This window comes from Clupea harengus, chromosome 7 (assembly GCF_900700415.2).
Source record: "Clupea harengus chromosome 7, Ch_v2.0.2, whole genome shotgun sequence".
NCBI lineage: Eukaryota > Metazoa > Chordata > Actinopteri > Clupeiformes > Clupeidae > Clupea > Clupea harengus.
In genome coordinates, this window is record NC_045158.1 from 25,630,324 (window position 1) to 25,641,342 (window position 11,019).

At 46.6% G+C, this 11,019-nt stretch overlaps 1 protein-coding gene and 1 pseudogene across 1 annotated transcript; one reads left to right on the forward strand and one right to left on the reverse strand.

Moving 5' to 3' along the window:
* Nucleotides 1–5,297: 5,297 nt before the first annotated feature.
* On the reverse strand, nt 5,298–7,719 carry LOC105911357 (neurofilament light polypeptide-like; the record flags this gene model as incomplete). Its single annotated transcript, XM_031570019.2, has 3 exons — nt 6,638–7,719; nt 5,978–6,102; nt 5,298–5,574 (listed from the first exon to the last, which is right to left on the reverse strand). Coding segments are annotated over exons 1-3 (1,428 nt in total), but the record flags the coding sequence as incomplete, so codon positions are not given.
* An 868-nt stretch (nt 7,720–8,587) lies between these two features.
* Nucleotides 8,588–10,706, forward strand: LOC122132981 (annotated as a pseudogene).
* Nucleotides 10,707–11,019: the final 313 nt, after the last annotated feature.

The following is an 11,019-nucleotide window of genomic DNA, read 5'->3' on the forward strand; positions in this document are numbered from 1 at the left end:
CAAAAGAAAAGCCTGACTCTGTGCTGTGCTGAGCTGGTGTGCCTCAGTGGAGAATCTGCCGGATGAGCTGGGGCTCAGGGCAGGGCTGGAGGAGAGCATTATCCCAGGGGTGACGGGAAGGAGTAGCAGATGGAGCCGATGTTCCCCGTCCGACACGACAAGAGAGGAGGGAGTCACCTGCTCCAGCACTGCGCCATGAGGGAGGGCTGGGGAGGTCAGCTTAGGGTCAGGGTTAGGGTCAGGTTTAGGGTCAGGGTTAGGGTCAGGTTTAGGGTCAGGGTTAGGGTCAGGGTTAGGGAAGGACGGACCATGGGAGCATGGGTGCAGCAACCACGGAGCACAGACTAACGATTGGGTTTGGGTTGCTACAGATCGATTGAGGTGAATGACTCTCTGCAGAGGAAACACCCTAAACTCTGTTGCCATGGAAACTGCAAACTCATGTGTTTGTGAGTGTGTGTGTTTGTGTTGCGTGGTGTCAGGAAGTATTTGATGGGGAGGCAGACAGCCGATACAGGGGGCATCAGAGCTGCTGTGTCAGATCCACAGGGAGACACACACACACACACACACACTCACTCTCACACACACACACACACACACACAATACATTTTTCAAACTTCAAATTAAAAGTCCAGCCCTTTGCTGCCTAAAAGCTATTAATAGGTTAGTTAAGCTAACCCTAACCTTAACTAAGATCATGTTCAACTCTTTGCCCTCCATCTAGATGTGAAGCACATTTTCATAAAGCAAGGTGATCTTACTTTAAGGGGAGTCAGAATGGAACAGAGTGACCTCTCCACTGCTCGCTATAGCAAATGTGTGTGAATTGGCAGCCTCAGTGTGTGTGTGTGTGTGTGTGTGTGTGTGTGTGTGTGTGTGTGTGTGTGTGTGTGTGTGTGTGTGTGTGTGTGTGTATTGGCAGCTTCTGTGTGTGCGGGTGTGGCAGGCTAAGGTTTGAGTATTCTAACTGATCCAGCATAGGTTCCTTGTTCTAAGGTCAATGTATACTTTCCCTGTACTAAGACTGATATAAAAATACCTACTATGACTACAGGTCATAGGCAATAAAGACACATTCACCCTTCATAACAGTAAATATCCCTATTTATTTGCAGCTCATTAAACATCATTATTTCAAATACATAGTGGTGTTTTGTCTTCTTCTTTGATGTGCAGACAGACAGTCAGACAGACAGTCAACTCGCTTAAACTTGTTGAAGATGAACGACCACACACGTCATCATGGCCTTCAGCTTCTATCGTTTCATTCAAAGATGCTGAAACAAACGATCAAGAATGACTCTTTCAGATCCACATACATTAGGATTTGTATTTTGTTAATTGCTTAATAGCTAGTTAATTCTTATCTGTAATTCTCTCATTAATAAATGCTTTGCCATGTTAGGCAATGCTAGCTAAGATAGATAATGTAAACATTGCAAAAGACTGACCCATGCAGTCAGTTATGATGTTACATATACATATACTATGTAATTTGCATATACATTCATACTTAATGACATTTTCTCAACATTTTTACTCATTAGGACATGCCATGTAAGTAAGAGCATCTGTAAGAGCATCCACAGTGGTTCAATATTTGCATATAAGTCTGGATGCACTTTATAGAAATAGAATAGAATAGAAAAGCCTTTATTGTCATTGTATTCGCATACAATGAAATTTGGATTATATACAGGTTATTATATACAGGTACATATAGGATGTACAAATGATATACAGGTGAGTGACTAGATATGGTTGTTCCGGACTGAAGAGACTTTTATACATCATGCATTGCATTGGTCACTTGACTGAAGGGTGCTATACACTATATACCGGTGTTTCTCAACCGCTGGGCCGAGAACATTTTTCAAGTTGAAGCAAATTTTCCACAAAGAACTGATTTTTAGTTGAGAATAATATTAATAAAATGCATGATTGAAATTTGATGTTTTAAACACAATATAAAATGTATAAATAGTAGGGCTGTGAAATGATTACAATTGTTAATCAGATTAATCACAGGTTTCTGTGTATTCACATATTACCAATTTTCTCTGTATATTTTTGTGAGAACAAAAAGATTTATGACAAAAGACGGATATAACGTATACATTTAACATGTTTTCTTTTTTTTTCATTAAAAAAAAACAATGATGCTGCATCTCAGCAGTTCTTTAGCAGTCATCTTTGCTATTCCATACGGAACATTAATATAATCTTCATCCTAAACAGAATTCAGCTTCTTAGCCATTGTATGGTTGAATAAAACATTCTTTTCTTTTTAAATCAAACAGAAATTATTTGGGCTTCTTAGCCATTGATTTTATAGGATTGTTGAAAATGTTTTTCTTTTTTTGTCAAACAACCATTAACCACACCATGACACAATCTAATGCCTCTAAAGGCCCTAGTGGTCGTTTTGTCTTCAATTGCCCAATTGCTTGCAACAGTTTGGAACTATTCTGCACAAATTATTCAAACTCCTCCCCTCTGGTAGACGCTACAGATCAATGTTCGCCAAAACCTCCAGACACAAAAACAGTTTCTTCCCCCTCGCCGTCTCACTACTGAACAACTAACCCACTGTAGCATATATATTTATATTTATATATTTATCCCTGCACTTCTCGCACTCTCCACTTTTTCTTTGCACTACTGTTGTGTAACATTTCACAGCTACTGTATATAGCCATTCCGCCTTGTACATACTTTCTTAAACTCCTTAGTCCATTGCACTGTTGCACTGTTTGTTTGTTTGTATTGTATTGTATTGTGTTGTATATTTTGTGTAAGCACACTGAGAGTCACTTTACCAAGTCAAATTCCTTGTTTGTGCAAACTTACTTGGCCAATAAAACCCTGATTCTGGGTATTCCTCTGCAAAGTGGCGTTCTTTTGTTTTCATGCACGTTAGTGCAAACATCAAGGCATGTGAGCATCAAGGCATGTGAGCTTTTCAAAAACATCAAGGCATGTGAGCTTTTCAAAAAAGTCAAACAGGCCTAATGAGCTGCAAATAAATAGGGATATTTACTGTTATGAAGGGTGAATGTGTCTTTATTGCCTATGACCTGTAGTCATAGTGGGTATTACTATTTTTATATCAGTCTTAGTACAGGGAAAGTAAACGTTGACCTTACAACAGGAAACCTATGTTGGATCAGTAATGATACTATGTAGGTGCTACTGTTTGAAGTGTACTCATTATTATCAAGCAAGTTTCCACTTTAGAACCGGGGCCCCATCTCCCAGTCGTAGAGCTGTATACCAGTAACACTTTAGAACCGGGGCCCCATCTCCCAGTTTTAGAGCTGTATGCCAGTAACACTTTAGAACCGGGGCCCCATCTCCCAGTCGTAGAGCTGTATGCCAGTAACAGCCTGCGTGAGAGTAACATGTTTTTGCCCTGCTGTGCCCTGAAGTTCGCCAGTAGGAATACTTATTCTACTATCCTGCCACGATACAGTATATTGGGAGGCTATAAACTTTCTATTTTGATTGTAGCTATATATCAGTAAGTTTAGATTGAGACCAACCAGGTTGTCATTAAGGATATGCCAGGAATAAATGACCTATTCAATAAGAATAAGAAATTAGTGAATACATGTGTAATAACTGATTAATCATGCTTAACACAGACCGTTTTGGGAACTAATACAGACCTATATTAGTTGCATGTCATTGGCTAACACATGATAAAATAAAGTGTTATAGATGTAATATGAGTACATACTGCATCTGTATCTGTGAATATCTGTGAATATATGTATTCTTTAAAGTGAATATCAGTATTCTTTAAAGTGAATATCCGTATTATTTTGAAGTGAATATCTGTGTTCTTTGAAGTGAGTGTCTTTATTCTTTGAAGTGAGTACCTGTGTTCTCTAAAGTGAGTACCGGTGTTCTTTAAAGTGAATATCCGTAGTCTGTGCCCGTTTCCTTCGGTGCTGAGAGCGTGTTTGATCTCCTCTCTGTCTCTTCTGAGAGCCCTGTGTTCTTCTGCAGGGGACCAGAGGCAAAGCAGCCTCTAAACTGAGGCCCTGTCACATTCAGCTGCTGTGATGCCAGTGTGCTGTTCTGTGTGTAGCCGTTCAGCTGCTGTGATGCCAGTGTGCTGGTGAAAGCAGGCTTCATTTCAAAATGACACTCAGAGCAAAGTGAGGTTCAGCAGATTAAGAGTTTATTTGTCCACCATTGTGTTCCTCTGTGGAGCGTCTAAGGCATCTGGATCATCAGGGTCATAAGCACACTTGGTTCAAGGTTACAGGCAGGTTTGGGCTCCAGACTCGTAAGCTAACGGCATTGTTAGGGGATCGCTTAGCTTCTTTAAACAAATCAAAATACACTCGTTGCTTACAGAAATAAAAACAGTCCCAGTCACACACTCGTGGCTTACACAAATAAAACACACACTGCGCCAGCCTTGTGCCCATGCGCTCTCAGGACTGCTCCTGGATGGGGTCTTGCTTACGGCCATGTTGCTCATACCACATTTGGAGTTGGAGCTGTGTGTGTGTGTGTGTGTGTGTGTGTGTGTCTGTGGTGTGTGTGTATGTGGTGTGTGTATGCTGTGCTGTGTGTGTGTGTGTGTGTGTGTGCATGTGTCTACATGTCACACAAACACACGGATTGATCTGTGTGTGTTTGAGGTGTGTGTGTGTGTGTCACTTAGCACCTGGGGTCTGAATACATTCTCTCTACTTTTCCTTTGGTTTGGAGTCAGTCTTCTTCTCCCCCTCTTTGCTCTCTCCGTCCCCTCCTTTCTCCTCTTCACCTTTCTCCTCTTCTCCCTCCTCTTCACCTTTCTCCTCTCCTCCCTCCTCATCTCCTCCCTCCTTCTCTCCTCCCTCCTCTTCTCCTTCCACCTCCTCTTCCTCTTCGCCTGCTTCCGCTTCCTCTGCTGGGAAAAGACACACAAAGTCATTTAACCTCATTACTTGTGACTATCAGACTTAACATGATGGTGTTTGTTAGTTCACACAATAGTAATGAAATAAATATTATGGAAACACAGCATGAGGTCACCTGTGTGGCAGTGATGGAGTCTGATGTGTCAGCATCCCACTCACAGATCTGTGTATGGTGTGTGTGGTGTGTATAGTGTGTGTGGTGTGTGTATAGTGTGTGTGGTGTGTATAGTGTCTGTGGTGTGTGTATATTGTGTGTGGTGTGTATAGTGTGTGTGGTGTGTGTATGGTGTGTATGGTGGGTATTTTCACTCACTCTCTCCTTCCTCCTTCTCTTCTTCCACTTCTCCCTCCTGTTTCTCTTCTTCATCACCTTCTCCTTCCTCCTCTCCCTTCTCCTCCTCTTCCTCCTCCTCCTTTGCTGGGCTGGCCCTTGCCTTTTGGGCCGTGCTGGAGGTCAACATGTCGTCGCTGAAGGAGGAGGAGCTGAGGAGGCGAGTTCCCAGCAGATAGGGGGTGCCAGAGGTCAGGCTGGACTGCACAGAGAAGACGGGGCGCCCAAAGGACGGGGTGGAGGAGATGGTGTGTGAGAAGACGCTGGACATGCCCCCGACTCCGCCCACGTTGAAACGCGTCTCCTCCCCCTCCAGCAGCTTCCTGTAGGCCACACAGAGAACACTCAGAGACAGCAGACTTCTAGAACATTCACATGGAAGAATCTGCAGAGTTTCTGGGTTTTGACTGGTTGTTTAAAAGACTTCTAGAACATTCGCATGGAACGATCTGCAGAGTTTCTGGGTTTTGACTGGTTGTTTAAAAGACTTCTAGAACATTCGCATGGAACAATCTGGAGAGCTTCTGGGTTTTGACTGGTTGTTTAAAAGACTTCTAGAACATTCACATGGAAGAATCTGCAGAGCTTCTTGGTTTTGACTGGTTGTTTAAAAGACTTCTAGAACATTCGCATGGACCTTGCATTTGTCCTGCACTGTAAGAGTATCTATCTCCCTATGAGAGGCACTGGGACATGACTAACTTTGTTACGTTGGAGACCACTGACCTGTAGGCGGCGATCTCAATGTCCAGAGCCATCTTGACATTCAGCAGGTCCTGGTATTCTTTCAGGTAGTGCGCCATCTCGTTCTTTATGGTCCTCAGCTCGTCCTCAAGTTGGCCGATCAAGTCCTGGTGGGGAGACAGAGGAGAGGGGGATGAACAGAGATGGAGAAGGAGACATGGCAGTAATGAGAAAGGAGAGATTAAGAGCAGTAAGCTTCACACACAAATCTACTGGCTCTCTTTCAGGACCAGCTGTTTACCCCCCATATCACACACACACACACACACAAACACACACACACACACACACACATACTTATAGACACACTCACACACATATACACACAAACACATACACACATACACACACACACACACACACACACACACACACACAAACACAACTGTACTGACTGCATATCAACATTTATGGCTACAGGTGAGTCACTGGCTGTCTGCAGTGGTCTCAACACTGTCAGTCTATAGTGGTTCTACCTGCATGTTTACATGTCTGCTGAGGTTATTATGCATGTGTGTGTAGTGGTTCTACCTGCATGTTTACATATCTGCTGATGTTATTATGCATGTGTGTGTAGTGGTTCTACCTGCATGTTTACATATCTGCTGAGGTTATTATGCATGTGTGTGTAGCGGTTCCTACCTGCATGCTGGCGATCTCGTCGCTCTGCTTGTCCTCCACCTCCTGCAGCTGTCTCTCCAGCGCCTGGTTGAGGCTCTGGCAGGCCTGGATCTCCAGGTCTCGGGCTTTCAGCAGGCGCCTGAACTCGCCCGCCTCGTCTCGGGCCAGGCGGATGTCGTCCGAGTGGCGAGCCGTGGTGTCGGCCATGGAGCCGACCTTGGTGCGGTACCACTCTTCGGCGGACTGGATGTTCTGCTGAGTCAGGCGCTCGTACTGGGCCCGGATGTCCCGCAGTGCTGCCGACAGGTCCGGTTTCACCACCTTCATCTCCACAGAGACCTGCGCGCTGTAGTGCATCTGGGCCTGCAGCTCAGTGATCTCTCCCTCATGGAGCCGCTTGAGGAAGGCCAGCTCGTCCAGCAGCGTGTCCAGACGCTTCTCCTCCTCGGCCCGGCCCAGGGCTGTCTCATCCGCCCCCTTACGCACCTCCGCCAGCCGGCCCTCCGAGTCCTCGCGTGCCAGCACCTCCTCTTCGTAGCGGCCCTGCAGGGCACGCAGCGCCTCTTCCAGCTGATGCCTGCGCTCCTGCGCGGCCTGCCGTTCCCCGCACGCCTCCTCCACTGCTGCGCGCAGCTGCCGCACCTCCTGCTCGTAGATGGAGCGCAGGCCGGATGGTTCCCTGTGGCACTGACGTAGAACCTGCAGCTCGGACTCTAGCGCGCGGTTCTGCAGCTCTAGATGGTGCACACGCTCGATGAAGCCAGCGAAGCGGTCGTTCAGGTCCTGCAGCTGCGTCTTCTCCGCCGTGCGCACCGCCATCATCTCCGAGCTCACCTGCGCCACCTTGCTCATCTCCAAGTCGGCCGCCATGGGAGACACAGCCAGAGAGTAGTGGGGAGCGGCACGGGACATGGGAGAGGAGTAGGAGGTGAAGACGGAGCGGGAGCGAGACGAGCCCCCGTAGCCTCCACCCCCCCCACCGCTGCGCACCTCCACTCTCCGGCGGTGGCTGGCCGGGAAGAAAGAATCGTAGCCGAGAGAAGCCATCGCAGAATCAAGAGATCAGACGAGAGACACAAGAGAGGATGAGAGAGAGAGAGAACAGGAGAGCAGTACAGTGAGACTAAGAGGAGAGCCGGGAGAGATGAACGCAGACGGCTGCTGAGAGCGTCTGTGGCTCTGGGGCTGCAGCATCGGGGCGTTTTATAGCTGCAGTCAGGATGTGACTGTGACCTGACAGTGACAGGCAGTTTTTTTTCACCCACTCTGAGCGTCAGCAGCATCCCATCCACTGGGGTGTTCACTCCCACAGTTTACAAGCAGGGAGGTAGGAGAGAGAGAGAGAGAGAGAGAGAGAGGGAGAGAGAGGTAGAGGGAGGAGAGAGAGGGAAACAGAGAAGAGGAAAGAGAGAGAGAGAGGGAGGAGAAAGAAAAATGAAGGAGTGGAGAGAGGCAATAAAGAGGAAGAAGCAGAAACTGCAGGAGGTCATTGAGTCCAGCGAAGGAGTATTTGAAGTTGGAAGAAACCATGATTCATGCCCTATCGAGCATTTTTTCAAAACTCTTCACACAGTGGGCTTTACAGACACACACCTCAGCAAATCAGTTAACCTTTGGTGCAAAATGCACTACAACAACCAAAACACTTCATACTTCACCCAAAAGGGATTCATGCTGCCATAACTATAGCATTTGCTCTCTTCTATTTAACTACTTCATCACTCAATGTACAATAAGCTAAAAAACACAGACAACTAGAAACTTTGCAAAATGCATATATTATGTGTTGCTGTATCCTCTATTTTTGCTAAGTTTAGTGTTGCATTGAAAAGAAAAATGTGACACCTCTAACACATAAAATATGTAATATAAAATGAAATACAGTGAATATGAAATTCAGCTATATGCCTCAAGACAGCTCCATGCTACATGTTCTGTGGTGTACTATAGTACAAAAAAGTGTGTTGTCATGACACCTACAGACAGCCATCTGGGATTGTCTTCATCAGCTCTCCATCCTGAAAAGAGCCCCTCCCCTGCACTCTATTGATTTATGGAGGGACGCAGCGGCAGGACTATAAATACAGCGGAGCAGCAATCCACCACATCTCCACCATCTCACCGCAGTCTTCCACTTGCCTTCTGTTCAGGACACACCGGCACACCGAGAGCACGCACACCGGGAGCTGCACAATGGATGTCATAGGGGCTTCATCCCGCAGAAGAATGCTCGAGACACGGGGCATCCGCGCCTCCCCATCTGCCAGCCTCAGGTCGCACTCCTGGTCTCAGAGAGCCCCCGGCTCCACGTCCATGTCCTACAAAAGAGCCACCAACGTGCAGCAAGCAGGGCATACACGAGCGCGTCCGCAGCAGTCTTAGCCACGCCAGGCAGCCTAGAACTCTCATCCGCGCTCAATGCAGACCACGCGCGCAACAACGAGAAGAACCAGCTTCAAGGCTGAATGACCGATTCGTCAGTTATATGATAAAGTCCGTTATCTGGAAGAGCAGAATAAACTGCTGGAGACTGAAATTCAAGAACTCCGGCAGAAGAAAGTTCACGCAGTCAAAACTTAGTGATGCATTCGACCAAGAGCTGAGTGAACTCCGTTCCACGCTAGAGCAGCTGCACAGAGAGAAGGCTCAGATCATTGTTTGATGCAGATAACATCGAAGAAGACATTCACCGTTTGAAAAATCGCTTTGAGGATGAAGCACGCTTTAAAGAAAAAACGGAGATTGCAATCCGGGAACTGAAGAAGGAAAAAGACGACTCGGTTCTGATTAAATCGGACCTGGAGAAAAAAGTTCAGTCTCTCTTGGATGAAGCAGACTTCCTGCGCAGTAACACAACGAGGAGGTCAGCGAACTCCTTGCTTCAGCTCCAGGAGGCGCAGGTGCCTGTGGATATGAGGGAGTTCAGTAAAACGGACATCACCTCCGCGCTCCGGGAAATCCGCGCGCAACTGGACGGCTTCTCCTCACAAAACCTACAGCAAGCGGAAGAGGTGTTCCAGTGCCGCTACGCCAAACTTTCGGACGCAGCAGATCAGAACAAGGACGCGATCAAATCTGTTCGGGATGAGATCGCAGATTATCGCCGGCATGTTGCAGGTGAAGAATGTCGAACTGGAGGCTCTCCATGGCACGAAGGACTCCCTGGACAGACAGCTGAATGACACTGAAGACCGGCATAACAACGACCTAGGCAGCTACCAGGTTAGTTTCGGTTGAGCGATAATTATTGTAAATTCGTCATGGTAAATATATAAATAACGATCCTGTTGCATGCAAGCTCCATGCAAAATGCAGACTGCATATAAGTATGAAAATGGACAAATTAACAAACATGCATGTATGTGAATCATTAAGGTGCCCAAAGAAGAATCACAATTTTCCTTCAGTTTTTGTCTTGTACACATAGGATTTCATACACAGTTAGTTTTAATTAAAACAGCATAAACTTAATTAGTAAGACGTATCTCAGATATCTTTTTACAGTCTTTCATAACCAATGGGTGCTGAATTTTGGTGGCAAAGTGTGTTTGTTGGCAGTATTTTTGCTAAACAAGTGTACAGATTTTCAGCAAAATAACAAACATCCCATAAAGCCTGCACTCTATAGTGCCTGGAACTCAGGTCTTAGCCAATGAGATTGTTTGGTGATGAGCCTCTGACCCAGATACCGCTTCTACTTCGTAACGCCAGCCGCTTCTTCCCTCTTCCTTCTTCCCCAGGAAGATGGATCCATTCAGCTGGACAGCGAGCTGAAGGGAATGAAGGGAGGGAGATGTCTCACCACCTCTCAGGGCAATAACCAGGATCTGCCTTCAATGTCAAGATGCTCTGGATGCTGAGATTGCTGCCTACAAGGTGAGTCCAGTTCTGCAGAATAATATGATATTAGCGCGGCCACACGTCGCACACAGCCATGCTCACACTTCTTGTGTCTGTGCAGGAAATCTTCTGGAGGGTGAAGAGACTCGCTTTAGGGGATTTGTTGATTCATACCCAAGTCCCGCCTTCCCCATACCGTCAGCCAATGACCTCCAAAGCAAAGAAAGAGGACAAACAGGCAGACTCTTGAACGAGAACTGGCCGCCGTAGCGGAGGAGCTTCAGGAAGAGGGGGGTGGAGGAAGAGAGGGGAGGAGGAAGGCAGGAGGCTGTGGAAGAAGAGGTGGCTGCTCCAAGCAGCCTAAAGTGCTCGTGCCTACACCCCCTACAGGAGAGGAAGGGAGGAGGAAGAGAAGTAGAGGGGATAAGGAGGAGGCAGAGGAGGAAGAGTCAGAGATTGAGGAAACAGAACTGACGCAGTTCCAAAGCCCATAAGACTGAACTGAACAACAGGAAGGAGAGGAGAAGCAGGAAGAAGAGGGGGTAGAGGAAGAGGAAGGAGAT